The sequence below is a fragment of the Martes martes genome (genome assembly GCF_963455335.1).
Source record: "Martes martes genome assembly, chromosome: 1".
In the NCBI taxonomy this organism is placed as follows: domain Eukaryota; kingdom Metazoa; phylum Chordata; class Mammalia; order Carnivora; family Mustelidae; genus Martes; species Martes martes.
The window spans coordinates 209,244,719-209,271,891 of NC_137888.1; the positions used below are offsets into that span (position 1 = coordinate 209,244,719).

Consider the following 27,173-nt stretch of genomic DNA (forward strand, 5'->3'; position numbering starts at 1 on the left):
CAGAACCGGGAGGCGGCGGCGGTGGCGGCGACCACGGCGGGGACGGTGCGCGCGGCGGCATCGGCGGGACCCGCGCGGCGCCATGGCGGCCGCCGAGCGCCGCGCCTTCGCGCACAAGATCAACAGGTAGCTCGGCCGCCGGGCCCCTCCCGGGGACACCCGCACGTGTCCGGGCCCCGCCCCGGGGTGGCCCGGCCCTCCCTGGCCCCGGCGTCCCCCCTACCGTTCAAGCCCCTTCCGCCCGGGCCGGCTCCGGCCTGCTTCCTCCGGCGGGGGCCGGGGGCGGCGGGAGGCGGGGAGGGCGGCGGGGGTCCCCGCTGGGGCCGCGGCGGGGCTGCGAGTGCGATGGCGGCTGAGCGGAGGTCGGCCCTGGGCGCCGTTGGGGGACGCGTGGGGGCGTGACCGGGGGCCTTCCTGGAGGCGGTGGCGCGGGGAGAGCAGGTATCGGGAGCCCTCCGCGTTCCTCGCCATCTCCGGGTCCTTCCTGGGTTCCCGAGCCCGAGGGCGAGGGAGCAGGAGGGGCTTTTGCGACCCATCCTCTTGCCTGGCGCGGGGCTGGGATGCTCCTGGGGCCGGGATTTGGGAACAGGGATGGTGCTCTTGGAGGCCTTGGAGGCCCCTCAGGAAGGTTCCCGTGCTCTTCCCCCACTGCCAGGGTCCCGTGCCCAGCTGTCTGGGGAGCAGGGGACAGCTGTGGATGGCCCCCCGCCCCCAGCCCTGCTTCAGGCTCTCCCAGCACCGGCTGGACGCGCTGGAGATGGATGGGTGATTGAATGGAGGGAGTGGGGGCTGGGGACCCAACCAGCTGGTGGGCAGACGGGGGAGGGGACAGGCGCCAGGCGCTGGGGGATCCATTTCCGTGGCCACTGGAGATTGTAAGAGACGCAGCCTGGAAGGGGGAGGTCAGACCGGGGCTGAAGAGCCTCTCCCCTGTCTTTGCCTCCATGGCCAGTCGGAGTTGGCACCGGGGGTCCTCTCCACCGGGGGGGGGGGGGGGGGGGGGCTGTGCTGGCCACGCCCAAGTGAAAGAGCTCCCTGTCCATCCAGAGCTGGCCTGATGGAGACACAAGGAAAGATCCACCCTTGGTGGCAGATACAATGGGGGTAGACAGAGGAGTAGCACAATCAAGTAGATTATATATTAATGATAAGTGCCAGTGCTATGGGGACACACGGCAAGGAAAGGAAATGGGTAGGATGGGGACCATTTTAGATACGGGAGGCAGATCAGGAAGGCCTGGATGATAAGGTGACATTTGAGCAAAGTTCTGAAGAGGTGAGGGAGGCATCGGTGCCCACATGTGGGGGAAAAGCAATCCCAAAATGGGGGAAGGGCAAGTGCAAAGGCCCTGAGGCAGAAGCAGGCATAGTGTATTTACAAATAAATTATCTGAGGAGGCCAGGCGGTCTGGAGCAGAGTGAGGAAGGGGACAGTGGGAGCAGATCCCTCAGGGTCTTGTGGGTTGTGGGGAAGACCTTAACTTGTATCCTGAGTGAGGTGGGAGCCATGAGGAGTTCTGAACATAGGTCACACATGTGACCATGTGTCTGGAGCATAACGGTCAGGCAATTTTTATGTTCTGTTATTTTTATGTTCCCGAATTGCCTCTCTGTCTTGGACCTTTGGCTTCTCTGAACCTGTTTCTTTGCCACTCAGTCTCTGTGTTCCTGGTTCCTGGCTTCCATTCCAGTAAAAAAGAGAGATCCTGGGGTCCTGCCCTGGGGAACAGATACTATAGAGCCCAGGGTAAGAAGAGCAGAGAATGTTCCTGGGACCCCAGTGAACTACAAGCAAAAGGCTCAAGTCTTCCAGCCATCCTCTGCCAGGGCCTCCATAATAGCCCGTTGGACACCCAGGTGTCTACATGCTCAGATCTGGGCCTGAATTCATCTAGTCAATCATTCAGTCATTCATTCCGCAGTGCCATATTGACCCGGATATTAAACAGCACCCCCCCAGTTTCCTGATGAACAGATTCTTCAAAAAAAAAAAAAAAGATTTGGGGGGACAACTTAAAACTACAAACTCTTATAAATGTAAATAACATGGACAAACATTACTGTAGCAATATAACATGCTCATTTTTTCACAAATAAAATACAATATGGAATGGCAATAATGGCCAGCGCTCACAGTATGTTTATGGCTGGCTGGTCCCCAGCGGGAATGCCATTTGTGTGTCACCAGAGCCTGTCGACATAGGTATAACTATGGAAAGTGGGACTCACAGTGGTTAGGTGGCTGTCGAGCATCTCTCGTGGGGAAGCGAGCCCAGAAGCGTGGGGCCCCAGACTTCAGAACAGCCTCAGCAACCGTGTCACTCTTCCTGTCCTCACATATCCCCCGTTCTTCCAGGCATCTGATTGTGGCATCTTCTCTCGCCGCCCCCTCCCCCCCAGCCCCCCGGGTATCTGATGCGGGCCGGTGGCATTTCACTCAAGGAAATAGTGACTTCGTTGGAGGCGTGGGAGGACAAAGAGACGTGTATTAACCAAATTCCAAAGGTGCCTCTGGGATTTCAAGGAAATGGCTCCCTCCCACCCCTGTCCCCAAATATATCTGCAAACTTGAGCACACACACGTATTATTTTCTACCTTCATTTTTTTTTAAAGATTTTATTTATGTATTTGAGAGAGAGAGAGAGAGAATGAGAGTGAGTTAGCATGAGAGGGAGAGGGTCAGAGGGAGAAGCAGATCCCCTGCTGAGCAGGGAGCCCCATGCAGGACCTGAACCCGGGGCTCCAGGATCACGACCTGAGCCAAAGGCAGTTGCTCAACCAACTGAGCCACCCAGCCGCTATTTGCTATCTTTAAAATAATGGTGACATTTGACATGCATCTAGAAAAGTCCAAAGTTTAAAGAGTAGTTATAGAACCAATGCCGGGGGGATGCCTGGCTGGCTCAGTTAGTGGAGCATGGGATTCTTGATCTCGGGGTCATGGGTTCAAGCCCCACACTGGGGGTAGAGTTTATTTTTAAAAGAATTAAAAAGCAGGGGCATCTGGGGGGCTTAGCTGATTAAGCGTCTGCCTTTGGCTCAGGTCATGATCCCAGACTCCTGGGATCAAGCCCTGCATGGGTCTCCCCACTCAGCAGGGACTCTGCTTCTCTCTCTGCCCCTCCCGCTGCTCGTGTTCTCTCTCTCTCTCTCATTCTCTCCCTCCAATAAATAAGTAGAATCTTTTTTAAAAATTAAAAAACAAAACAACAACAATAAAACAACAAATGTCAGGGAAAAAGTCCCTTGGGTCAAGACAAGGGCAGTCTCAATCTCCTGGGCCACCCAGCCTAGCTGCCTCTCCTGATCTGCACCTAGTTCTGACCCTCAGCCAACTGCACACTGATGGTGGCTCCCCTCCCTTCCTCACTTGAGTTATGATGTCTCCTGCCGAGCTGGGTCCCTCTGCGCCATGGGCTGCTCTTGCCTGTTTAGGATGTCTCATCAATGGAATCACGTGGGGTGTCGAGGCTTGTGTGGCCCGAGTCTCTCACCCAAGCCATTGCCTGTGGCTGGGTGCATCCTTTTTCATTGCTGCGTACTATTCCTCCCACCCACATAGTCTCCGCCTTTGGTCAAGGAACATGTGCGTCTTTTCCTTTGGTGTTGTCATGACCGGGCTGCCAGGAACATTCCCAGCCACGTGTTTTCTCCTGAGTGTCTATGCCTCTGAGTGGGATTGCTGGATTGGTTTATCTTCAACTTCACTCCGTCATTCCAGACAATTGTCCAAAGGGCTTCCCCCAGCAGCAGATGAGAGTTCCTCTTGCTGACAGGCAGATCATTTGTCTTGAAAATGTGCAGCCAGTCCAGGAGGGTTAGGGTGGGGTATAAAGAGAAATCTCCATGGTTTTATATGGTCTCATCTTCTTCCTTCACTTTTTTACCCAAGTGGGAACACACAGCGTCAGACAGAGCCTTATGACATTCTCATTTCTGGTTTTATTGTCCTCCTCCCCTGGAGGGAGTAGACCTCTGTTAATCTGCCCGGCCTTGGGGTGAGGTCTGCAGTCTCACATGAATTCCCAGTGATGCCACTGCTTCATCTTTCCCCTCCAAGTGTCTGTGTAATGTCCCATAGCATTGCTGACTTTCAGCTTAGGGGGATTTGTTTCCCTAGTAGCTCTAACCCACCACCTGATCTCAGCAGTTTCTCTCATTGCAATCCCGAGATCACTTCCTGAGGAAAACCAGTATATTTAGACCCACATTTTGCCTCCTTCTAAAAAATGTGCTCCATGGGGGTGTCTGAAGCAGATCTGATGTGGGCATGAGAAAGAGAGAGGAAGTGGGGATCGCTCCCAGGCATGGGTCCTGAGCAGCCCAGAGGGCGGGGCTGCCCTTAGCTAGCCAGGGAAGATGGCAGGAGGGCAGGTTATGTACCGGCTACATGCCTGCATGACCCCACATGGGCATGCAAAGGAGGCAGGTGCCACCCAGAAGAGAGCCAAGGATTGTCCTTGTTTGGGTACTCCTGAAACCTGGAGGCTGCATGGGACCACTGTGGGGCATGGTAAGTGTGGACATGGGAGAGGTAGGTTCTAGGACCCCTGTTCTTGGCCCTGCCCCATCATGGGCAATGTGGAGTACCATGTGCTGGGTGGGCACAGACTCACTTCTGGCCCACGGGGTTTGATTCTGGGCACCCGACCACGTTCAGCTCTGTGAGCCCTGATGCCTCCTGCCCCTCTCTGAGCCTCGCTCCCCTCCTGGGCCCCTTCTGGCCCAGCAGAAAAAGCAGGGCCAGAAATTCCAGTTTCCCAGGATCCTTTTAAGGCAACTTAGTGACAGCAAGCCTTAATTGAGCACTTACTGTGTGCCAAGCCTTAAACTCAGAACGGTTCGATAGGTGTGGGTACCACATTGAGCCCAGAGGTCCAGAGGGGGTGACACTCATCCCTGCGTGCCCAGGTCCAACTGCAGAGCCTGGTGACACAGGAAAGTGGCTCCTGTGGCCACAGTGGCGAGGACCTAGCCTTTTCCCACTCAGGGGCCATCTCTCCAAGGCCAAAGACAAAATGAAGTGGGAGGCCCTGCCCTCCCTCCTCCCCTCTCCCTGCTCTGGGGCCGCAGCTGCAGAACAGCTGGGACCAGGGCACCGACGGGCACCCTGTCCCGGCATTTTCATAAATCATCCCCCAAGACCCTGTGTGCCCAGGCTTCCAGAGGAGGCAGCCCCAACTTTGGGAATTTGAGGACAAATAGCTTATTTGGGACGCCCTTTGAATTTCCTGGAAGATCCTCCATTCGCTCGCCCCAGACCCCCAAAACAGTAGAAGCAAGACTGAGACAGTTGAGAGAGGAAGTAAATAGAATACAGAGGCAGAAGAATGAGGCGGAGGTGTCAGCTGGAGGCCCCCACGTTGGATCAGGGTCATGGTCAAGTTTTGTTTGACTTCAGAGGCTTCCAGATGACCCCCTCTTAGCCCCAGTCTCCCCCACCCTGACCTGTCTTCCCTGAGCGTACCATATACATTAATTGCATCTGTGGTCTGTGGTTTGCGATCGGCATAGCACTTTTGGTGGGGGGCGGGGGTACAACTTTTCATTATGAAACTTCCAAGCACACAGAAAAGTGGAAAACTGAAGGGAATAATACCCAACACCCAGACAATTGCCTTCTCAATTTTAAGAGAGATTGAAGCCCAGAAGGGGTAGCCTACCGGCCCAAAGCCACACAGCTGAAATGTCTGGGGCTTCTCCTAACTCACGATGGATTTAGGCAAGTTGGACCAGGAGGGAAATTCGGAGGGATTTGTTTCCTAAGAAAAATGTATTGGGGGACGCCTGGGTGGCTCAGTTGGTTAAGCAGCTGCCTTCGGCTCAGGTCATGATCCCAGCGTCCTGGGATCAAGTCCCACATCGGGCTCCTTGCTTGGCGGGGAGCCTGCTTCTCCCTCTGCCTCTGCCTCTGCCTGTGCTCGTGCGTGCTCTCTCTCTCTCCCTCTCTCTCTCTGACAAATAAATAAATAAAATCTTTAAAAAAAAACAAAATGTATTGGGTACCTCCGGGGGGGGGGTGCTGGTGCTTGGGCCTCCATGGGGACCACATAGCCCTATTCCTGCCGTCATAGAGACCCGGGGAAACGGGAATCTCCATGCTCCAAGCACAGAGCCTGGCCACAGGGTCTTTGCGCTTGCTGTATCCTTTGCCTGGGATCCTCTTCTCCAAATAACTGTACAGCTCTCTCTCTCCTTCCCCTCGTTCCAAGCTCAGCTGAAGGAATTGAGGACCTGGGGGTACCAAGTCCCAGTTTCCTCTGCTGGCCCCCTCCACTGTGCGTCTTACCCCTTCAGCCTCCTCCTCCCTGACTTGGAAGGCCAGCACAGATGCAGGTGGCCTAGGAAAGCCACAGCCCAGATTTTGGCTACTGGGTGTGCTCTGTGAGTCATGCTGGCCTCTTAACACGTGCTCAGCCGGGTCTCCGGCTCCCTGAGAATGAGGTACGGAGTGCCCCCCGAATGCCAAGCCCCCTGCTCGGCTCCCCACCGCAAGCCTCGTGAGGTCACTTTAAGTACAGTTGGGTAAACTGAGGCTCAGAGGCAGGAGTAACTTGCCCAAAACCCCATAGCAAGGATGGGACAGGACACACATTCTGGATGGAAGGCAGGGTAGGCGGAGGTCCCCAGATAAGGAAGCCGAGGCAGGGACCAGGGGGCAGGCCAGTCGGACTCAGACCTAGGCTGGGCATCTGGGATAAAGAAGGATTTGTGACCCTCGTGCCCTGCAGGGACCAAATCCTTCCCTCTATGCTTGGTGGGGATTGGAAGGGCCCCAGGCCCAGCTTGTGGGGGTGGGGGTCCTGGGGTCTCTGTATCAGCCACAGCCCTGGGGCCCCCGAGGCTGAGATCTGCAGATCCTGAATTTGGGGTTCTCCCAGTCCATGGCTTGGGTTTTTCCCTTCCATGGCCTGGATTTTCCTCTCTGAGGATGAATTTATGGGCCTGAAGTGAAGTTCCCAGGGCCCCACTGCCCAGGTTTGTCATGTCCTCAGTGGCCCCTTCCCCTGTCCCCCCAGGACGGTGGCTGCGGAGGTGCGGAAGCAGGTGTCCCGGGAGCGCAGTGGCTCTCCCCACTCCAGCCGGCGCAGTAGCAGCTCCCTGGGGGTACGTGTTTGGGGGGTGCTCCCTCCAGGACCCTGGTCTCTAGCAGATGTGGGGTTCCCCTCTGCCCCGGCCTGGGTAGGACCGTCCCTCCTCTCTCCCTGTGGGTGGGGAGGGTCGTCCCCTCCCTGCAGTGCCTAGTGGTTGGGGGGGCTCGGTGGCAGCCCCCCGTGGGTGGTCAGCCTGATGTCACCCCACCTCCTGCTGCTGGGACCACCCAGACTGGGGTTGGGGGGGATGGGAGATACTTCCAGCTGCAGCGGGGAGGGAGTGGGGCCTGAGGAATTGTCTTTCTCTGCTGCGCTTGCCTTTCCTTCCAGCCTAGCCCTGCCCCTCCAGGCACTGGGTGTGATTTCCTGCCTGGAAAGAGGGGCGGGGCAGGCCCTGCGGGGAGGGGTAGAGAGTCTGAGGTCACTGTGCTCCGTGGCTCCTCACAGCTCCAACACTCTCCATGGCTCCCACCACCCTCTTGCTCGAGCCCAAGCCCACGCTCCCACCCCACCCCCACCCCCGCCCCTCTTCAGCCCCCAGGGCATGGCCCACAGCCACCTTGCTCCAACTCAGGTCCCACTGACTGAAGTCATTGAGCCCCTGGACTTCGAGGATGTGCTCCTTAGCCGGCCACCAGACGCCGAGCCCGGGCCCCTCCGGGACCTGGCTGAGTTTCCAGCTGACGACCTGGAGCTCCTGCTACAGCCCCGGGAATGCCGGACCACGGAGCCTGGGATCCCCGAGGATGGGTGGGTTCAGCTCCCCGCCCTCCTCGTCTGTAACTCCGGTCTGCCTCCATGCTCCTCATCCACACCCTCCTTCCATCAAGCTCCCAACAGCCCCCCAGTTCAACTCCCGGCTTGGCTGTGTGACCTTGGACAGGTTACCCTCCCTCTCTGAGCTTCCATCTCCACATCTCCAAAACAGGCCAACAGGCATGCCACGCCCCCCCCCACCCCCTGCAGGCCACTAGAAAGATGAACACTCTTGCCCTGCCTCTGTTTACCCTGATTTTATATTGTACAGAAAGCTGGATGCCCAGGTGAGGGCCGCGGTGGAGATGTACACGGAGGATTGGCTCATCGCCCACAGGAGGTGGGTCTGGCTCGGGGGCAGTTCTGGGCAGAGGGTTGAGAGGCCAGGTCTGAGCCCATGGGGCCACTCCTCCTGCTTATCTGCCTGCGCTCCCCGCAAGGGCAGCTGGACTGCCCTGGTGGGTCACGGGGAGGGTGGGTGGCCATGCAGGCATCACACAGACCTGTGGGTGTGCCTTGACCCCTGCCGCCAGCCAGCCCTGCTCCCTCCTAGGTACCAGCATCTGAGTGCGGCGTACAGCCCCATCACCGCGGAGACCCAGCGGGAGCGGCAGAAGGGCCTCACCCGCCAGGTCTTTGAACAGGACACTTCGGGGGATGAGCGATCCGGCCCAGAGGACTCGGTGAGGGAGCCCGGGGCACGTGTGTGTGGGGGTGTGTGTGGGCTCTGGCCCTAGCTCTCGGTCACATGGGACGGGAAGCGACCCCAACGGCCTTGAACCCGAAAGGAAATGTGTCAGCCCCGTGAGCTAAAAGTTCAGGGTCATGATTATGAACATTTATTTATTAAGGGTTTAGCGTGTATGCAAGGCTTTATACTTGTCCTCGTCTTTTATCCTGGGAGGCAGGCCACACCCATTTTACAGATAAACTGAGGCACAGCAAGGTGATGAGAGGAGCTTCACAGGCCCACTGGGTCTTGAGCCAGTATTCACCGGGCTCCTACTTTATGCCCACAATAATCCTACCAAGAATTATTGTTATCGCTTCCATTGTTACTATTTTTGGATGGAGATGAGGCTCCCGAGGCCCCTCGTGCTGGATTCAGGGACACAGGGTTACGGAGCTGAGTTGGGGTTTGGACCATGGTGGTCTGCCTCTGACCATATAGCTGAGATGGGGCGGGGAGGTCAGGCGGGATACCCAGAGCCAGCGACAGTCCCACTGGGAAGAACTCTCCCTCCCCTGGTGACAGTGAGCAAAGCCCCACAGAAGGTTCTCACCCGCCCAGCCCACACATGTCCTTACCTTGGTTGCCAGGAGTAGCCTCCCTGAATGGTGATAAAGGAGGGCCACCCCTCCCAGGCAGAAGGTTCTAGAAAGAGTCTCAGCAAAGCCTTAAAGTGACCTTTGTAACAGTGCGCCCGCCCCATGGACCTCAGCTTTCCCATCTACGGATTGGGCACGAGGACAGTCTCACTGGAGCGGGATTGAAGGTGCATTTAGCTGATGCTCCGTGTTTGTGCCTTTTCCACCAGCAGGATGACCCCCGGCACTCCTCCGGCTCCCCGGAGGACACCCCAAGAAGCAGCGGTGCCTCCAGCATCTTTGACCTGAGGAACTTGGCAGCTGACTCACTGCTGCCCTCGCTGCTAGAGCGCACGGCCCCTGAGGATGTGGACCGGCGGAACGAGGCTGCGCGGCGGCAGCACCGGCCCCGCGCCCTGCTGGCCCTCTACCCGGCACCTGATGAGGTGGGAGCCCACAAGCCCACCCGGGGCCCATGCCCACGCACCCGACCCTGTATGGTACCCCACAACATTCGCTGGGTGCCTACTGTATACCCTGGGGTTTTTCCTTTGTTTTTGTTTGGGGGTGGTTAAAGATACTTATTTATTAGAGCGCATGTGCACATAGAGGGGAGGGGGCAGAGGGAGAGGGAGAGAGAGAGAATCTCAAGTAGACTCCCGCTGAGTGTGGAGCCCATCCCACAGCCCTGAGATCCTGAGCTGAACCGAAATCAAGAGTGGGAGGCTCAACCAACTGAGCCACCCAGGCACCCCTGTACACCTCGTTTTTTTATTCAATTCCTTTTACTGGATGTCGACTATATGCCCTTGGATTTATCCCGGTAGCGTTTATTGGATACCTAGCGTATACTCCTCTTTCGACTGATACTTAATGTATGCTTGTGTATAGTCTCCTTAATCAAACAACTTAATCAACTGATATTTATTGAGAATATCCTATATATGCCTATATTGACCCATGTAACATTTATTGGGCACCTAGTGTATACTCTGTGCTTTTATCCAATAGATTTTATTTTATATACACTCCTGTATTTATCCACTAGCATTTTGGGGGCACCTATTATATACTACTCTAGTCAACCAACATTAATTATGTGTCTATTGTATAATCCTTTATTTAATCAAACAGCATTGAAGCAACTCAAATATCTTGAGTACTTACGTTTACCCAAGTTTTTTGTTCAGCATTGAAGCAACTCAACGTTTACCCAACCAAGTTTTTTGTTTTGTTTTGTTTTAAGATTTTGTTTACTTGACAGACAGAGATCACAAGTAGGCAGAGAAGCAGGCACAGAGGAGGAAGCAGGCTCCCCGCTGAGCAAAGAGCCCGACGCAGGGCTCGATCCCAGGACCCTGGGATCATGACCCGAACCGAAGGCTGAGGCTTTAACCCACTGAGCCACCCAGGCGCCCCCAACCAAGTTTTTTTAAAGTAATATCTGTGCCCAACACAGAGCTTGAACATACAACTCTGAGATCAAGAATCTTGGGCTCTACCAACTGAGCCAGCCAGGCACCCCTACCCAGCCAACTTTTATTGGAGACCTAGTGTATACACCTCTGTTTTTATTCAGCCATTTATTGAGTGCTTGCTGTATACCCCTATGTTTATTCAATCCGTACTTACTGGGGGCCTAGAATATATCCCTCTCTATGTCCAGTCAGCCTTAATCAAATGTTTTCTGTAGATACCTATGTTTATCTAACCACCTTTTAGTAGGTACCTACTGTGTACCTCTGTATTTATTTGACCAACATGCATGGCAAGACTTGGAGGTACAGCCATGAACAGGATAGACTTGGTCCTCGCCATCAGAGCTCACAGTGTAGTGGGGAGAGGCCCTCCTACCAAGAAATCGCAACCCAGGCCGAGTGGTGCCTCAGTGAGTTGCCGAATATTGGCCTTCACATGGCCCTCTGGGTCCCAGCCATGTGGCCCTTTATAGTAAGGCATGGAGAGCACCTGGATGAGGAGCCTGCTCAGGCCTCAGGAAGTCAGGGAGGGCTTCCTGGAGGAAGTGCCGGCTAAGCTGTGACCTGAACAGGGCAGAGGGAGAAGGAGGGGCTTCCAGGCAGGGGGACTAGTGTGCACCAAAGCGCAGAGACAAGGAGCTGCAAGAAACTTAAGTCAGGCTGGGGGTAGAGCTGGTCTCACGCCACGCATTCCAAGCCCTTCTCGAAGGATGTGTCCCAGCTGCCCTCCCTGGCTCTTGGCAGGACGAGGCCGTGGAACGCTGCAGCCGCCCGGAGCCGCCCCGTGAACACTTTGGACAGAGGATCCTGGTCAAGTGTCTGTCGCTGAAGTGAGTGCGCGAGCTGCCCCACCCCTCCCTTCAGACGTGCGAGGCCCCACATATGTTCCGGTGCTTACGCGCACTAGGCACTCACCGCCCAAGCCGGGCCATGACTGTGTGCGGCCCTGAGACCAATGAAGCCATCCGGGCACTTTTAGGTGGGAAATAAGACTTCCTCTTCTCGTTCTTCAAAGCCACCAGGCCTTAAGCACCAACTGTGTGCCAGGCTCTGTTCTCAGCCCTTCACATGCATTACCCCTCATCTTCACGACATTGTGAGACAGGCGTGGGTGGGGGGAAACTGAGGCACAGAGCGGCAGTCATTGTGCCCGAGATCACATGACTTGTGAGGCCAGAGTCTGGCCCTTGCTCTGCTGGGACCCAGGCTGGAGGGGGCGCTGGTGACCCTGGACCTGGCTTCCAGCTGCCCGAGGCCCCCTCCACATCAGTCCCTGGGAGCAGCCAGAAGTGCGTGGGAATGGAGCTGAACAGGATGTGGCCTTGGACCTAAGCCCAGCCCCGCCCCTCCCCACCCTGAGTTCCTGCCTGGATGGGGGCAGGAAAGGGAGGCCCTGCTCTGGCCTGAGGCCCGGGTGGGCTGCCTGCCCCAAGCACTAGGGTTGGGAACCAGCTCTGCAAGTATCCAGTCATTCAACAAACACTCATTGAGCACCTACTGTGTACAGGACATGTAACCGTGGGATGACCACACAGGGCTCTCTAGGTGGGGAGACATGACATACCCAAAGCCTGAGATGTGTCTGAAGAGGGAAAAAGGAGGCCAAGGGGTAGGCAGGGCTGGACCGTGTAGGATTTTGTTCTGGGCACACTGGGGAGCCTCAAATTGTAAGTTTTAAGATGCTTTCCTTAGGACTCGCAGGATGAGTGGGGACTAGCAGGGCAGAGTGAGATGGGGAGGTGGTTACAGGGACTGTCAGGTGAGTGAAGATGGGACTCAGCCCAGGGAGGCAGAGGACACCCCAGAAAGAGGGGCAGGAAAGCCCAGGAATTGAGAACTTCAAGATTGGGGGTATTGTTGTGCCAAAAGCTTCTTCTGTATCAGCTGAACAAGGGGCATAGTTTCAGGGGAAAGGCTCTGTGGGAGTTATATGGCTGAGGATGGGGGGAGGATCCCCATGCCTCAGTTTCCCCTTTTGCAAAATGGGTCAGGCCTTTCCTGCAAGCCCTTCAGTAGGAATTCTTTGTGGCCCAATGGAAGTTAGTCCCCGCCACCATCACGATGCACCAAGTCTGGGCTGGGTCTCAAGAGGGAGTGGGGTGTGTGGGTGGTGGGAGTGTTAGGGACGGCCTCTGCCAGGAAGTCCCCATTCACTGTAGGTTTGAGATCGAAATTGAGCCCATCTTTGGCATCTTGGCCCTGTATGATGTGCGGGAGAAAAAGAAGGTAGGAGCCCCTTTCTTCCCTTTCCTACCCCAACCTTCCTCCTTGTTGCAGGGCAGTGGGCTTCCTGGAGGTGGTGGCCCAGCTGCCTTTCGTGTCCCCAGATCTCAGAAAACTTCTACTTTGACCTGAACTCGGACTCCATGAAGGGGCTGCTGCGGGCCCATGGCACCCACCCTGCCATCTCCACCCTGGCCCGCTCCGCCATCTTCTCCGTGACCTACCCTTCACCTGACATCTTCCTGGTCATCAAGGTGCCCGCTGGGGCTGGGTCAGGGGGTGATAATGGTAAACGCCAGAGGTGTGGTCCCTGCTTTCATGGAAGAGGATGGGCAGGTCACCAAGAAGGGTGATAAAGTCTTGTCACGAAGCACAGGCAGTGAGGCAAGCCCAGAGGAGGCTCCTGACCCAACCTAGGTGATGAGAAATCACGGAGGGCTTCCGTGGAGAGGCGATAGCTAAGCTGAGACCCACGAGTGGGCGGCCTGGCACGTGCAAATGGACATTTAGAATGTTCTTTAAGTTGGGAGTTTTTCAGTTTATTAGGGGAAGAAAGACCTAGTTGGCACATTCGTCTGAGATTTTCTGTTTCTAGGACTGAGCTCAAATTTCCTTCCCCCAGACATTCAGTTCGGTTACACTAATGACACTGACCTACAGGCAGGCACTGCTCACGGTCAGTCAGACTATGCAGGGATTCCCACCTTTAACCTCACAGCAGCCTCAGGAGGTGGGGGTTGCCATGGCCTCCATTTTACAGATGGGGAAAACTGAGGTACAGAATGGGTTAGGGACCTATTCAGGCTCCCACAGCCCGCAAGTGGTCAGGATTGGCCTCCGGCCATGCTTGGAGTGGCCTCTTTGTATACTAACAGAAATAGAAATGTAGAGAAAATATGGAGACTTGGGTTTGGAGTGGGCTCAAAGGGTGGGGGAGGGGGCAGCTGGCTGGGCAATCCAATGGCTAGCGCTCAATCCCGACGACAGAGGGAGCCATGGGAGGTGTTGGAGCGAGAGCCCTAGCTGGATGGAGTGTCTGAGGACTGACAAGGGGACCAGACAGTTGGAAATGGGGTGGGATTGGGGTCCCAGCAGTGCCTCACTGGCCCTGCCTGCCCGTCAGCTGGAGAAAGTATTGCAGCAGGGGGACATCAGCGAGTGCTGCGAGCCCTACATGGTGATGAAGGAGGTGGACACGGCCAAGGTAAGCATATGGAGGCTGAGCGAGGTGGTGAAGGGGTCACCGGGCAGGGCATATCCTGGGATCCGTAGGTCTGGGGCACTGAGCTTGTGGGGTGTGCTGGGGGTGGGTTCTCCCCACAGAACAAAGAGAAGCTGGAGAAGCTGCGCCTGGCGGCCGAGCAGTTCTGCACCCGCCTGGGCCGCTACCGCATGCCCTTCGCCTGGACCGCGGTCCACCTGGCCAACATCGTGAGCAGTGCGGGGCAGCCGGACCGCGACTCCGACTCCGAGGGAGGTGAGGAGGCGGGGCTGACCAGTCAGGGGAGGGGCTACTGGGGAGGGAGCGCCCTCTGCTGGCCGGACTTGGTACAAGGTTGACTCTGTGTCCCTCTGGCCCTCCCTGTCTCCCTTTCATCTCCGCCCCCTCCATCACCATCACTGCCTTCCCTAGAGCGCCGACCGGCCTGGACTGACCGCCGCCGGCGTGGACCCCAAGATCGGACAAGTAGTGGGGATGACACCTGCAGCTTCTCCGGATTCCGCCCAGCCACGCTGACCGTCACCAACTTCTTTAAGCAGGTGTCATGGCCGTGGGGCTGGGGGAGGGTTTCCCAGGGACAGACCATTACCCCACTGTGGGTACATGGGACCCAGGGACCCAGTTTACGTGGATATGTCCTGTGCAGGAGGCCGAGCGGCTCAGTGATGAGGACCTCTTCAAGTTCCTGGCTGACATGCGGCGCCCGTCTTCTCTCCTGCGGCGCCTGCGGCCCGTGACTGGTGCGTGGTGCGCCCCGTAAATGAAAGCTGGCGCTTCCGTTCAGTGGCTCAGCAAACCCACCCTGAGGACCTGCTGGGTCAGGCCCTGGGGACCCACTGGTGACTGTGATGCATAAATCCCCTGACGTTAGGGGCTGGATCTTTTTTCTTTTTTAAGATTTTATTTATTTATTTGACAGATAGACACAGCAAGAGAGGGAACACAAGCACGGGGAGTGGGAGAGGGAGAAGCAGGCTTCTCGCAGAGCAGGGAGCCCCATGCGCTGCTCGATCTCAGGACCCTGGGATCGTGACCTGAGCTGAAGGCAGACCCCTAACAACTGAGCCACCCAAGGCACCCCAGGGGCTGGATCTTTAATGGGCATCAGAGACAAGAAACATAAGACAGATAGTGGGTCAGATGGGGGACACGGTGTCAGTGGGGACGTGGGTCCCGAGCGTGGAGCCGATCAAATGCAGAGGCAAGATACAGCAAGAGGGGGTGACTTCTGGCCTTAGCTCCTGAGGGACAGCCACTAGAGGGCATCATGGAGACGTCAGAGCCCCCGAGGCCTAAAGCCCAGAGGGCGGGGCTGGGGTTGGAAGCTCTCAGGCCCGGTGCAAACACTTCCCTCTCTCCCCAGCCCAGCTCAAGATTGACATTTCCCCGGCTCCTGAGAATCCACACTTCTGCCTCTCCCCGGAGCTGCTTCATGTCAAGCCCTACCCAGACCCCAGAGGCCGGCCCACCAAGGAGATCCTGGAGTTCCCTGCCCGTGAGGTCTATGCCCCCCACACGAGCTACAGGTACAGCCCCTGAGGCCCAGCTGGGCATTTGAATGGGGGATAGTCATCGCATCTTACAGAGCAAGGTACTGTTTCTCACAGACAGCCGAAGTTAGATACCACTACTCCGCTTTAATGGAGGGGTGTATACATGGGAAGGGTCCCATGTCCTGCCCCCCTCTCCTCAACAGTGCCATGTCCTCTGCCTGCGTCCCCGCCTGCTTCCGTCTCTCCTCCGTGGCCAGAAGCAGGGCCCAGTGCCCTGGCGACCCCAGGGGGCAGGCAGCTCCTCCTTGTGTGGGGGCCATGGCCATGGCAGCGTCCCTCAGTGTAGACTGGTCCTCAGTTCCCCCCCAGGCAGACTCAGGCCGGGAGTGCTGCTGTATGGAGTCTGGAAGGGAGACAAGGCTCAGCCAAGGCAAAGGGACCCCCATCTGGGTGCTTTGCACACCTCCTCGCCAGCGGCCCCACCCGTCCGACCCCCTCCAGCCTCACCTCTCTTGGATCTGTCGTAGTCGATGCTGCTGGGCCACCATCTCCCGCCTCTGTTGCTGCACGTGGCCTGTGAGCGCCCATATGATGTGGCTCTGCTTGTCTGCGTGGGCCTGTGGGGTCGGGACAGAACCCTCAGCTGGGGCCGACTCACCTCCTGTCCCCTGGCCCTGCCCAGGGCTATCCACCCCCCGGCTGCATCTGTGTGCCCTAACGCATCACTGCTGCTCCGTGGCCTCAACTTTCCCATCTGTTAAATGGGGATGACATAGGACTTGTGCCATGGGAGGGCTGGAAGCATGATACGGATTTTTAAGAGGCATGGCTGGGGTAGTTCCTGGGCACTCAAGAAATACTACCAGTTACTCTGGTAGTATACGTTTATTAACTTCCATATCCCCTGCCCCATGTGGAGTATTGTATGTGTTGAATCCCTGTCTCTGCTCTGAGATTGTTGTCCTCATTTGCAAATGGGGAAACTGAGGCACAGGAAAGGATAAGGGTTTTGTCCAGGGTCACCTAGGTTAGAGGCCATGGCCCTCCGAGGCTGATCTGGAGATGCCCTGGGACTCAAGGCTGAGAAGTGAGTTCTTTGTGGGAAGTCGGTCTCCACTCCAGCAGGATTGGGAACTTCTTACCTTTAAAGCCTCAAATTCCTGCTGGGCATGGCCCAGCCAAGCCCCTCTCAGCCGGACTTCCAGCCGCCGCATGCTCTCCCGTAGCACCTGCTGTCCCTGGGCCACCTCCCCTAGTGCCCGGGCTGTGGCCTCTGCTTGCTGCTTTAGGGTATTCTCCTCCATCTGTTCAAGAAATAGCAGATGTTAATAGGATGACCAGCTTGTCTTTGTTGGCCTATATAAAGTCCTATATTCCAGGGACACCCACCCCCAAATTCCTGGGCAAACCCAGACAGTTGGTTACCCTAGACAACTCTACTGCAAATTCCTACCCACCCCACAGTGCCCCAGCTGCAGTGCCCACCTGCATCTCCAGCAGGCTTGTGCGTAGCTCCTGGGCTGCATCCCGGCCCCGGCTGACCTCCTGCCCCAGAAGGCCCAGTGCACGGCCATAGAGGCCCAGGCTGTGCCCAGCCTTTGTCAGCCGTGCCTCCGTGGCCCTGTATACACCGTTGAGGGCCTGACCCAGCTGCAGGGCCCCGTGGAAGAGGAGGGTCAGCTCCTCGTGTTGGGCCGGCTCCAGGCCCTTGACGGGAGCTGCAGAGGCAGGCCAGGCGGCCGTGGCCAGGAGGCACAGTAGGCACAGGGCGAGCGTGGGCATGGCTGAGGCTCCGAGGGTACGGCCACGGCGCCACTGCTGCCACCTTTTATGCCCCAGCGCCCTGTTAACCCCCGGTCAATCGTTAACCGGCCAGCTGGGCGTCCTGGGTTGTGCAAGGGCCTGGCGGTGGCGCGACAGTTGCATCAGGCAGGTGTCCGGTGAGGCCACGCTGAGATCACGCCGGCTAGGGTTTGGGGCCAGCTGTGGACTGGTGGGGGCCACAGGTTGAGGACAGGCCCAGGCCCTGCTGGGGGAAGCCTGAAGCTGTTTCCCCACCCGCGGAAGGGATGACCACAGTAACAGTAACCACAGCAGCGAGGGTCGTGAGTGTCTTAGTGCTGGTGGTTTGCCTGGCCGGCTTTCAGCGCCCTGGCGGTAGCTGGTTTCCTTCCCACAAGCCTGCGATGCTGGGGTCTGTGCTGGCCTGGTTGAAAGCTGGGGGACGGGGCCAGGACCCATGTGTGGCGTGGATCAGTGCTAGCTGTCATTTCTGCTCCTTGGATTAATGTGGGCAAGTGCCTCTATTCCCCCCCCTCCCATAAAATGGGAGGAACGTTCAACCCCTCTCTTGGGCTGCTTGGAGAGGTAGATGAGTTGTTTCACGCTGAGCGCCTGCGGTAGGTTCCATGTTAACGTTCGGGGCAGTCCTTGTCGCTCCCCTTGTTTCTCATGACTGGCATCGCTGCAAAGGCTGAGCCAGGAGGCTCGATGGCCCCATTATAGAGATTGGGAAGCTGAGGCCCAGAAGGAGTGTTGGGCTTCCTGGGAGAGACAGGCAGAACTCTGACTTTAGCCCAGCCCCACTTCTGATGCTGGCCTCAGTTTCTCCACCTGAGACACAGGCCTCATAACTCTAGCGGCGTCTCCTTGGGGAAGGGCCACTGGGAAGTCAGCCTCAGTGGGGCTCGGGCTTGACTGCTGGTCACCTGGGCCACCTCCTTGGAACCCCGACCCTGAGCACCCATCTGTCCCTGCTCAGCACCTCCCCGTGCCTCATTAGTGACCCCAAAGCCCCTCTGTGTCCCCACCCTCTGCTGTACTGTTCCCCCATCTGTGCTCCGAGGGCTCCCACCTGTCCCCCATCTCTGCCAATCACAGATGCCCATAATTGCCACCTGGTGCCTGTAATTGCTGCATTTACCGCCCTCAGTGCCCCAGCTGTGTGGCCATCCCTGCCCTCCCCCGCCCAGCCCCTGGTCTCCCAGCCCCACCGGTTCCTCTGATGCCCCCGCCTCCACAGGAACCTGCTGTATGTGTACCCGCATTGCCTGAACTTCAGCAGCCGTCAGGGCTCCGTGCGCAACCTCACTGTGCGCGTGCAGTACATGGCGGGGGAGGACCCCAGCCAAGCCCTGCCGGTCAGTGACTGCGTGGGGGGAGGGGGGGGAGGGGTGGTCCTCGGGAGGTGTGTCCCAGGGGGGCCCCCTAATGCACACCATCCCCCAGGTCATCTTTGGCAAGTCCAGCTGTAGTGAGTTCGCCCGCGAGGCCTTCACCCCGGTGGTCTACCACAACAAGTATGCAGGGTGGCGGGACGGGGCCGGCAGTGGGGACACGGTGGGGCAGCAGGAGGGGAGGAGGCCGCCCCCCCCCCCGGGAGAGCCGGCGGGGACCCCGAGGCAGAGAGCAGACCATGGGGCCAGGCAGCGCTGGGGTCTGACTTGCAAGAGGGGGTGGGGAGGGCTGGGGGGGGTGCCACGCCCCCAGCAGAGTCCCCTGCTAGGTCCCCAGAGTTCTACGAGGAGTTCAAGCTGCGTCTTCCAGCCTGTGTGACCGAGAACCACCACCTGCTGTTCACCTTCTACCATGTCAGCTGCCAGCCCAGGCCGGGCACAGCGCTGGAGACCCCTGTGGGCTTCACTGTGAGACTCCCGCCAGCCCTCACCCCCGCCCCCAGTCCTGCTGACACCCCCCCCCCCACCCCCATCTGGCCCCATACCTAACCCCCAGCCTCTCCCCAGTGGATCCCACTGCTGCAGCACGGCCGCCTGAGGACCGGCCCCTTCTGCCTCCCTGTGTCCGTGGACCAGCCCCCGCCCAGCTACTCCGTGCTCACACCAGACGTATGTGCCCTGGTCCCCTGCCTCCCCTCCCAGTGCCTTGTCCCCCCGACAGCACTCCCCGGGCTCCTGCCTCATTGTCCCCCATCTGTGCCGTCCCCTCCTTTCCCATCAATACCCTTGGGAGCCTTGTTGCCCTCTGTTAGGGCCTCTGGCTGCTCCATCCCCCCCATTACTGCTTTTGTGTATCCTACTATCGCCACGTGTCCCTCCCTGTCCCCCACTAGCCTGGCCTCGTTGCCACCCCCAGCCCCTGCACTCACCATTCCCCACTGTCTTTCTGCTCCAGTTCTCTGTTTGCAGTGTGCCTGCCTCCCTGACCACGATCCCCCCAGTAATTCTTCCAGGGCCCATCACCCCCATTAATACTATCACCCTCCCACTTACCCTTGAGCTGCCCTTAATGCCCTGGGCCCCTCAAGTTCTCCCACCATGCTCTTGCCCGATTCACTTCCTTTAGTAATGTGCACCCCAGGCCTCCATTGTCTGCTTCTCCGTTTGTACCTCAGGCTTCCAGCCTGCCCCTGGGAGCCCCATAGTACTCCCTCCCATCTGCATCCCCCTGGATGGCGCCGGCTGCGTCATCCCCTCCCCACCCCGGGGCTATGTTGCACCCTAGTTGCAATGGGGGGCGCCGGTGGTGCTATCAGTGCAGGGCAGGTGGGCCAGTGCCCCCTGGCGTGTCCCTCCTGCAGGTGGCGCTGCCAGGCATGCGCTGGGTGGACGGCCACAAGGGCGTGTTCAGCGTGGAGCTCACTGCCGTGTCCTCTGTGCACCCACAGGTAGGGGGTAGGGGGTGGGGGGATCCCAGGAGTCTGGCCCTGGGGTTGAGCAACAGTTCCCGCTGACCGGGAGGCCTGGCCTCGGGCCACGGACGTGACTTTGATCAGCGAGGCCCTGCCACCCAGGGAAGTTGCTGACTCAGGCGGGGGCGGCCGTGCAGGTGGCCATCCCAGCTGGGGCTTTGGCCTTCTACGTGGTCTCTCCTCCCCGCGTGTGTCCCTTGCTGCTTCAGTGGTCACTCCCCCATCCCTCTCTCCTCCCTCTAGCTCCTGGCTTATCCTTTCCTCATTTATAGTCAGTTCTTTGATCCCCGGCCTTGGTTCTCTGCCCACTGAGCACCAGCCCCCAACCCTCTAGGGCCTTCCCAGCCATGGAATGGAACCCTGGCGCCCCCCACACACCCCCGCTCACCCCAGGTCCCCCCCCGCACTCAGGACCCTCACCTGGACAAGTTCTTCACTCTGGTGCACGTCCTGGAGGAGGGGGCCTTCCCATTCCGCCTCAAGGACACTGTGCTGAGTGAGAACACCGTGGAGCAGGAGCTGCGGGCCAGCCTAGCAGCTCTGCGCCTCGCCAGCCCCGAGCCCCTTGTCGCCTTCTCCCACCACGTGCTGGACAAGCTTGTCCGTCTAGTCGTGCGGCCTCCAATCATTGGCGGCCAAATCGGTGAGCAGGCACAGCCTCAGACCTCAGTTTCCCTATCTGGAAAGGGGCCCCCTGGTCCCCTGGTCCTGGGTGACCTCCTCTAACCCACTCATCTTTCTGGCCTCAGTTTTCCTTTCTGAAAAATGGCTCCCAACCCCTCTGGGCCCAGAGCAGGTGTGCTGTGACCCTTTCGTTGGCCCCACAACCCCTTGGAAAGGTGGGAGATAAGGGGTTCCTTGGAGAGTTAGAAGGCCGTGGGCTTTAGCACTTGACCTCTGTTCTGCCCGGTAGTGAACTTAGGTCGTGGGGCCTTTGAAGCAATGGCCCATGTGGTCAGCCTTGTCCACCGGAGTCTAGAGGCTGCCCAGGATGCCCGCGGTCACTGCCCGCTGCTGGCTGCCTATGTCCACTATGCCTTCCGACTGCCTGGCACTGAGCCCAGCCTCCCAAGTGGTAAGTGTTGGTGGGAGGGCTCTGGATGACAGGATGTGACTGGGAGGAGAGCATCCCAGTCCGTGGGAACAGCATGTGCAAAGGCCCAGAGGCCATACAGACCTTGGCTGATTTGGGCAACTTACAAGAGAGAGAGTTTGTGTTCACTCCTCCCCTCACTCCCAGGCTGGTGGTCTTTGTTGCTTGACTGGTGGGTCATTCAGCCAGTCAACAAGCATTTGCCATAGGTTGAATCAGAGACGCAGTTGGGCTGCCCAAGTTTGAATCCCAGCTCTGTCTCCTATAAACTCTGTGACCCCAGGCAAGTGACTTCACCTCTCTGGGTCTGTTTTCCATTTGTAAAACAAGGGTAATAATGGTCATCCCTTCATGCGGGCGCTGGTAAGAGTAAATGAGATAGTAATTCGTACAACAGGTTTGGTTCAGTGAACGCTCAATACAGTTGGATTCTTTTCTATTTGCTAAGTAATTAATACTAACCTCTAACCCCTCTGGGCACTTAGTACGTGCCAGGCACCGTCTCCCCTGAATCACTGTGAGGCAGCAGCCGCTAGTGTGCCCATTTTATAGGCGAGAAGCCTAGAGGCTCAGAGGCAGAAAGTGATTTCACCCAGGACAGCCAGCCGGGAACAGGCAGGGGCTAACCGTCTTGCCTCCATCCTCAGGGGCCCCTCCGGTGGCCGTGCAGCCTGCCACGCTGGCCCGTGGCCCTGGCCGCCCCACCAGCCTCTACCTGGCCCGCTCTAAGAGCATCAGCAGCAGCAACCCTGACCTGGCCGTGGCCCCGGGCTCTGTGGACGACGAGGTCTCCCGCATCCTGGCCAGCAAGGTAGGGCGAGGGTAGGCCCTGGGGTCTCTAGCCTCAGTGGCTCTGGCTGGCAGGTGGGGCGGGTGAAGGCTCTTAGGGTGGACGGAGGTACAGGAAATGCCGGACAGCAGCACGGACTTGACACTGAGCAGGAGGGCTGGTCTGTGGCTGTCACAGCTCGGGAGCGGCAACTCAGACTTTGCCCTGGGCTCCACACTCCAAGGCCGACCCAAGGATGGGTGGCCGGAGGTTGGCCCGGTTGACAAAAGCTGTGTGGACATAGCGGAGCAGGTGTGTATACACGCGTATACCCACGGATGTGTGTACTCACAGACCACACGCATGTGTGTGCACGGGGCACTTGCACACGTGCACCCCACGCCCGGCCGTCCACAGGGAGCACATGCGCGTGGACCCCACACACAGACGTGCACAGGCGCTTGCCAGGGTTGCGTGTGGGCACCCAGGGGGCGTGTACGGCCCCGGACAGTGCTCCCGCTCGGTGATCCACGTCGTTCTCCCCGCCTTCTGCCCATGGATTCTACCACTTCCCCGTGTGTCTCCAGGGTATCGACCGCTCACACTCCTGGGTGAATTCTGCTTATGCTCCAGGAGGCAGCAAGTCTGTGCTGCGACGGGCACCTCCTTATTGCGGGGCCGACCCCAGACAGGTGCCCTCCCTACCTGCGCCTGCACGCGTGTCACTCCATCTCGGCATGAGCTCCTTCCACCTTCCTGGCTGTGGCCCACTAACCTAGGGGGGCTGCCTGAAGGAGGCCGCAGACCCCTCCTGCCTTTGTTTAGGGGCTGTGGAGTCAGTGTTGTAGGCCTCCTGGTCATCTTAACCAGCCTTTTGCCTCCTGACAGACTACAGCCTCAGGCAGAGACAGGAGGGACGAGGGTGGTATGCAAATCGCATGCAAAGAATATGCAAATCCGGCCACTCTAACCTCACCGCGTTGTCGCATGGCCTGTCACTCCCTTTAATCCACTCTGTTCAGGAGACTCTCAACTGTCCCCTCGACCTAGCGATCCGAAGGATACCAAAGGGCTGGGACTGACCCTCTGGGCTCTCCCTCCCCTCCTGTTTCAGGCACACAGACCTCTGTGGGCAGCTCCCTTCACTCCGCCCTTTCCCAGGGATCTGGTCTGGGGAGGGGCTTTGCCTTCAGACCGACCTGGGTCCGAGTTCTCGAGTACTCGCTCTGCTGTGGGCTCACCCCGTGCCCGAGGCTGTGAGTTTTCAGTTGTGGTCAAGACTCAGAGTGTTTAGTGCAGTGGTCCCGAACCTGGGAACGTGTTAGGGCATCACAGGCAGGATTTTCTGGGGATAGATCTCAGTCCAGCCCAGTCTCTGAGCTGCCAGGTCATCTGGGAGATAGGCCGCGATCACACAAACACACGAGTGTGTAAGTGCAGGGTGTGAAAATGCCTGAAAAGAAATGAAAAGGAGGGAGGCCACCAGCCTCCTCCGGCTCATCTAGAGGGGGCCTATCCAGGGAGATGACATTTTTGCTGGGACCTGAAGGGTGAGACAGAGCCAGCCAGGGAAAGGTACCTGTTCCAGGTGGAGGGAAAGGCACATGCAAAGGTTGGCCCCAAGCTCAGAGCCCCCGAGGCACCGAAAGGAGGTCACCGAGGTGGTTTCCCTGCACACTTGGCCCCTGACCTTGTTCCAGCTCCGTGCCCACTGCCCAGGGAGCTGCACTGAAGGGAGGCCGGGGGACTGTTAGCAGCAAGGGACCTTTTGGACAGTCTTCTCCTGAGATTGCTGGGAATCTGGGTTCATGGGCCCTGCTGTCCCCCTCCCAGCATCTTGTAAGAGGGCCTCCCCCAATGCCCTCATTCTCTGAAGTGTCAGCTGGGCCTCGAAGAGCACCTAGGAGGGGACGAGGTGGTGGGAGGGTGGGCATTCCAGGCGGGAAGGGCCCCTTGAGGCTGGCCTTTGCTAACGTGAGTGCTAGGGAGCCGGGCCCTGCCGGGGCTGTGCGGACCAGGGGTCCCTCAAGTGCCAGGGCCCAGGTAGGTTGCAGGGGTCAGGCTAACTCCATCTTTGGGCCTCCTCTCCTTGCCAGTGGCCTCGCCTCCCAACTAGCAAAGGAGGAGGGGAGAGTGGGGCACGGGTGCCCATCCCCATTTCACAGATGGGGAGCCCTGAGGCAAGCAAGGCTGGAACAGGGCCAGGCCTGGAACCCGGGGCTCTCGGCTGCTCCTGCCGCATCTCCTCGGCATCTCTTCTCACCTTCGTCCTATCTCTTTCCCTCTTCTTTCTCTGTCCTCGCTTGGACCCCATGTCTGTGCTTCGCTCCCCTGTGTCCGTTCCCTCCTCCGTCTCATCGCCCTGCTCCTCCATCCGCCCGGCCTCACGGACTCTCTCCGCTGTCTGACTTCACCCTCCCTCTTCCCTGTGTCCACCCGCGCCCCCTGTGGCTCCACCACCTCTGTCCGGGCCCATCCACCCTCGCCGATGGGCGCCTGTCCCCATTCTCACCTCTCATGTTCCCCCTGCTGGGTATCCCCTTCTCTCCTTCTGTTTCTCATCCCCCATCATCTCCCCACCTACATCCTTATTCTCTCTGCCCTCTCATCCGTGCCCCCGGGGCCTGTCCAAACGGACACGTCTGCGCCCCGTTCATGCCAACCATGTCTTCCCCGCCTACACCGCCGGCACCCTCACGAACCCCCCTCGCCATCCCATCCTCTTCACCCCATCCCGTCGTAGGCCACCGACCGCAGCTCTAGCCGAACCTCTTCCTACCTCGAGGGCTCCTCCTTGGCCCCACCAGCCACCCAGCCGAGACCCACTGTGCAGAAGGTAGTGGGAGGCAGGGGGTGGGTGACTCCGTGTTGGCCCCGGAGCTCCCGTCTCCCCCGAAGCCCAGCAGGGTCTGGAGGGCCCAGGGAAAGGGTGTGCTGACTCCTTCCGCTCCCTCTCCTGCATGGTCTCCAGCTGCGCTAACCCCAAGCCATCCCACTGCATCCAAGCCCCGTCATGCCCCCTCCAGAGGAGGGCACGGGCTGGGCTCCCCGGCTCTCTGTGACCCTTGCCCCTGCCCCCAGCTGCTGCACGAGGAGCTGGCCCTGCAGTGGGTGGTCAGCGGCAGTGCCGTGCGAGAGGCCGTCCTGCAGCACGCCTGGTTCTTCTTCCAGCTCATGGTGAGACCCCCTCCTCCCTGCCCCGGGGTGGTCCTCTCCTCTGAGATTGTAGCTAAGACCCCCGACCCATGATCCCAAGAGACGCCTCCCCATGTCGAGAGACACTGAAGAGAGAGACCCCCCTGAAACTCACCTGAAAGCCCCTCCACGGAGAGGTGACGCCCCCCTACCTTCTCCCAGGCTATCTCACCCTCCCCACCCCTGCACCCTGCCTAGGACCCACTCAGGCTCCGCCCATTGCCAGCTCAAGCCTTGTGTTAAGAGTCAGGGCTCCGTCTCCACTCAGGACCCCCTAGGCCCACCTCTAGCCCCCGTGCCTTGCTGCTAAAGCACCGCTCACAGCCCCTCAGGCCCTGTCCCCCTCTGGTGGGCCCCCCTGTTCGGTCCCTCAAGCCCTGTCCACTCTCACCGCCCCCCCGCCAGGTGAAAAGCATGGCGCTGCACCTGCTTCTGGGCCAGCGGCTAGACACGCCCCGCAAGCTTCGCTTCCCTGGGCGTTTCCTGGACGACATCGCGGCCCTCGTGGGCTCTGTGGGCCTGGAAGTCATCACCCGGGTGTACAAGGTGTGTGGGAACGGGCCTCAGTGGGAGGGGTCTGAGAGAGGACCTGCAGCCAGCCAGGCAGGGGCACCATGAACCCCCTCGCCGGATCAGTCTGTTGACTCAGCATCTCTTGAGCACCGACTGTGTGCGCAGTCCGGATGCTAGACACAGCAGTGAACCAAACAGACCCAGATCCACGGTTGCACGGAGTTGACTTTTTAAGGAGACTTGAAGGAGGGGAAAGAGCTCCCTGTGCCATGGCTCGAGCAAGGGCCTCCCAGGCAGTGGGACCAGCAAGGGCAAAGGCCCTGAGGTAGGACCATGCCTGGGTTGTTAGAGGAGCAGTTAGAAGGTGTGGCTACAGTGGACTGAGCAAATGTGGGAATGGGAGTTGATGAGGATGGGGAGGGAAGACAGAGAGATCCCTTAGCCCTTAGCACAGTGCCAAATACAGTTAAGTGCTCAGTAAACGAAGACTGATGTTTTGAGACCTTGATCATTGGTTGTCCAGGTCCTGGATCACTAATTCCTGTGTTCATAGGAGCTAGGCAGGCAATAATAATAAGTTATTACAATAGTAATAATAATAATATTGAGTATTTATTGAGCACTTACTGTATATCTTAAACACATTAGATGGATGACATCATTAAATTCTCCCAACCACCCCATGAAGTTATTTCCATTTTACTGATGGGGAAACTGAGGTAGAGAATGACTGGGTAACAATCTGATACCACACAGCTGAGAAGGGGCAGAATGTGGATGTGAACCCAAGCCACCAGCTCCAGAGCCCACACCCTCACCACCTGGGAGGAATGGGGCTTAGGGTGGACTCGGGGGCATGTACCTTTTGGCTGTGGCCGGAATGCCTGATTTCTCAGGAGAAATGGGACTTCTGGTTTTGATAGGAACTTTCCAGATTTTTGAAATGCCGGCCCAACCCAAGTCAGCCCTTGTGCAATCTCCAATGACCTCTGGGCTGGGCTCAAAGTTCTCGACCTTGTTCCACTGGAGCCTCCCCAAGGGCTGATATTCTCAGGGGCTGAGCCGGACTGTGAGGAAACCACCCTCTGAATGGGCTGCAGGGGGGAACAGTGCCCCCGAGAAGCAGCATCCTCCCAGCTGCGAGGGGGGCATCAGCAATGGGCCATGGTGGTTCCGTTGCTTCGCTTGACGTTTATCGAGCACTGACTTCCAGGCTCAGTGTATAAGGAAGACCCAGTCTCTGCTCCCCTCTGGACTCAGAGCTAAGGCAGGTTTTATATCTTGTTTCTCTGGGTTGCAGGGAACTGAGGGCCACTGAGCCTAACCACCCTGTGGCTTATGGTTGCATGAGAGCAGACAAACATCAACAACCCCTCAAGG

General features: G+C 58.3%; 2 protein-coding genes across 8 annotated transcripts in view; one reads left to right on the forward strand and one right to left on the reverse strand.

Annotated features, from left to right (window-relative positions):
• DOCK6 (dedicator of cytokinesis 6) overlaps positions 1-27,173 on the forward strand; it is a 41,378-nt gene continuing 14,205 nt past the window's right edge. The window contains exons 1-26 of one of the 6 annotated variants that reach the window (XM_080823337.1): positions 1-126; positions 7,021-7,108; positions 7,670-7,845; positions 8,123-8,191; positions 8,405-8,534; positions 9,390-9,605; positions 11,382-11,467; positions 12,797-12,863; positions 12,965-13,114; positions 13,984-14,064; positions 14,184-14,337; positions 14,494-14,621; positions 14,729-14,822; positions 15,446-15,608; positions 18,598-18,715; positions 18,804-18,874; positions 19,081-19,219; positions 19,319-19,420; positions 20,113-20,199; positions 20,635-20,866; positions 21,137-21,298; positions 21,964-22,127; positions 22,673-22,777; positions 24,829-24,921; positions 25,167-25,262; positions 25,686-25,826. In XM_080823337.1, coding sequence (XP_080679463.1) covers positions 83-126; positions 7,021-7,108; positions 7,670-7,845; positions 8,123-8,191; positions 8,405-8,534; positions 9,390-9,605; positions 11,382-11,467; positions 12,797-12,863; positions 12,965-13,114; positions 13,984-14,064; positions 14,184-14,337; positions 14,494-14,621; positions 14,729-14,822; positions 15,446-15,608; positions 18,598-18,715; positions 18,804-18,874; positions 19,081-19,219; positions 19,319-19,420; positions 20,113-20,199; positions 20,635-20,866; positions 21,137-21,298; positions 21,964-22,127; positions 22,673-22,777; positions 24,829-24,921; positions 25,167-25,262; positions 25,686-25,826 — 3,156 coding nt within the window. In that variant the 5' untranslated portion in view covers positions 1-82. The remainder of the gene's footprint in view (positions 127-7,020; positions 7,109-7,669; positions 7,846-8,122; positions 8,192-8,404; positions 8,535-9,389; positions 9,606-11,381; positions 11,468-12,796; positions 12,864-12,964; positions 13,115-13,983; positions 14,065-14,183; positions 14,338-14,493; positions 14,622-14,728; positions 14,823-15,445; positions 15,609-18,597; positions 18,716-18,803; positions 18,875-19,080; positions 19,220-19,318; positions 19,421-20,112; positions 20,200-20,634; positions 20,867-21,136; positions 21,299-21,963; positions 22,128-22,672; positions 22,778-24,828; positions 24,922-25,166; positions 25,263-25,685; positions 25,827-27,173) is intronic. The other 5 variants (XM_080823338.1, XM_080823339.1, XM_080823341.1 and 2 more) reach the window with 5 other exon arrangements.
• On the reverse strand, positions 14,964-17,371 carry ANGPTL8 (angiopoietin like 8). Of its 2 annotated transcripts, none has more exons than XM_080823389.1 (4): positions 17,061-17,371; positions 16,718-16,879; positions 16,083-16,182; positions 14,964-15,978 (listed from the first exon to the last, which is right to left on the reverse strand). In XM_080823389.1, exons 1-4 carry the CDS (start codon positions 17,355-17,357, stop codon positions 15,710-15,712), a joined length of 828 nt encoding a protein of 275 aa, XP_080679515.1. In that variant the 5' UTR covers positions 17,358-17,371; the 3' UTR covers positions 14,964-15,709. The 2 variants fall into 2 exon arrangements, with proteins under 2 accessions (XP_080679515.1, XP_080679516.1); XM_080823390.1 differs by having other exon boundaries at positions 16,083-16,192.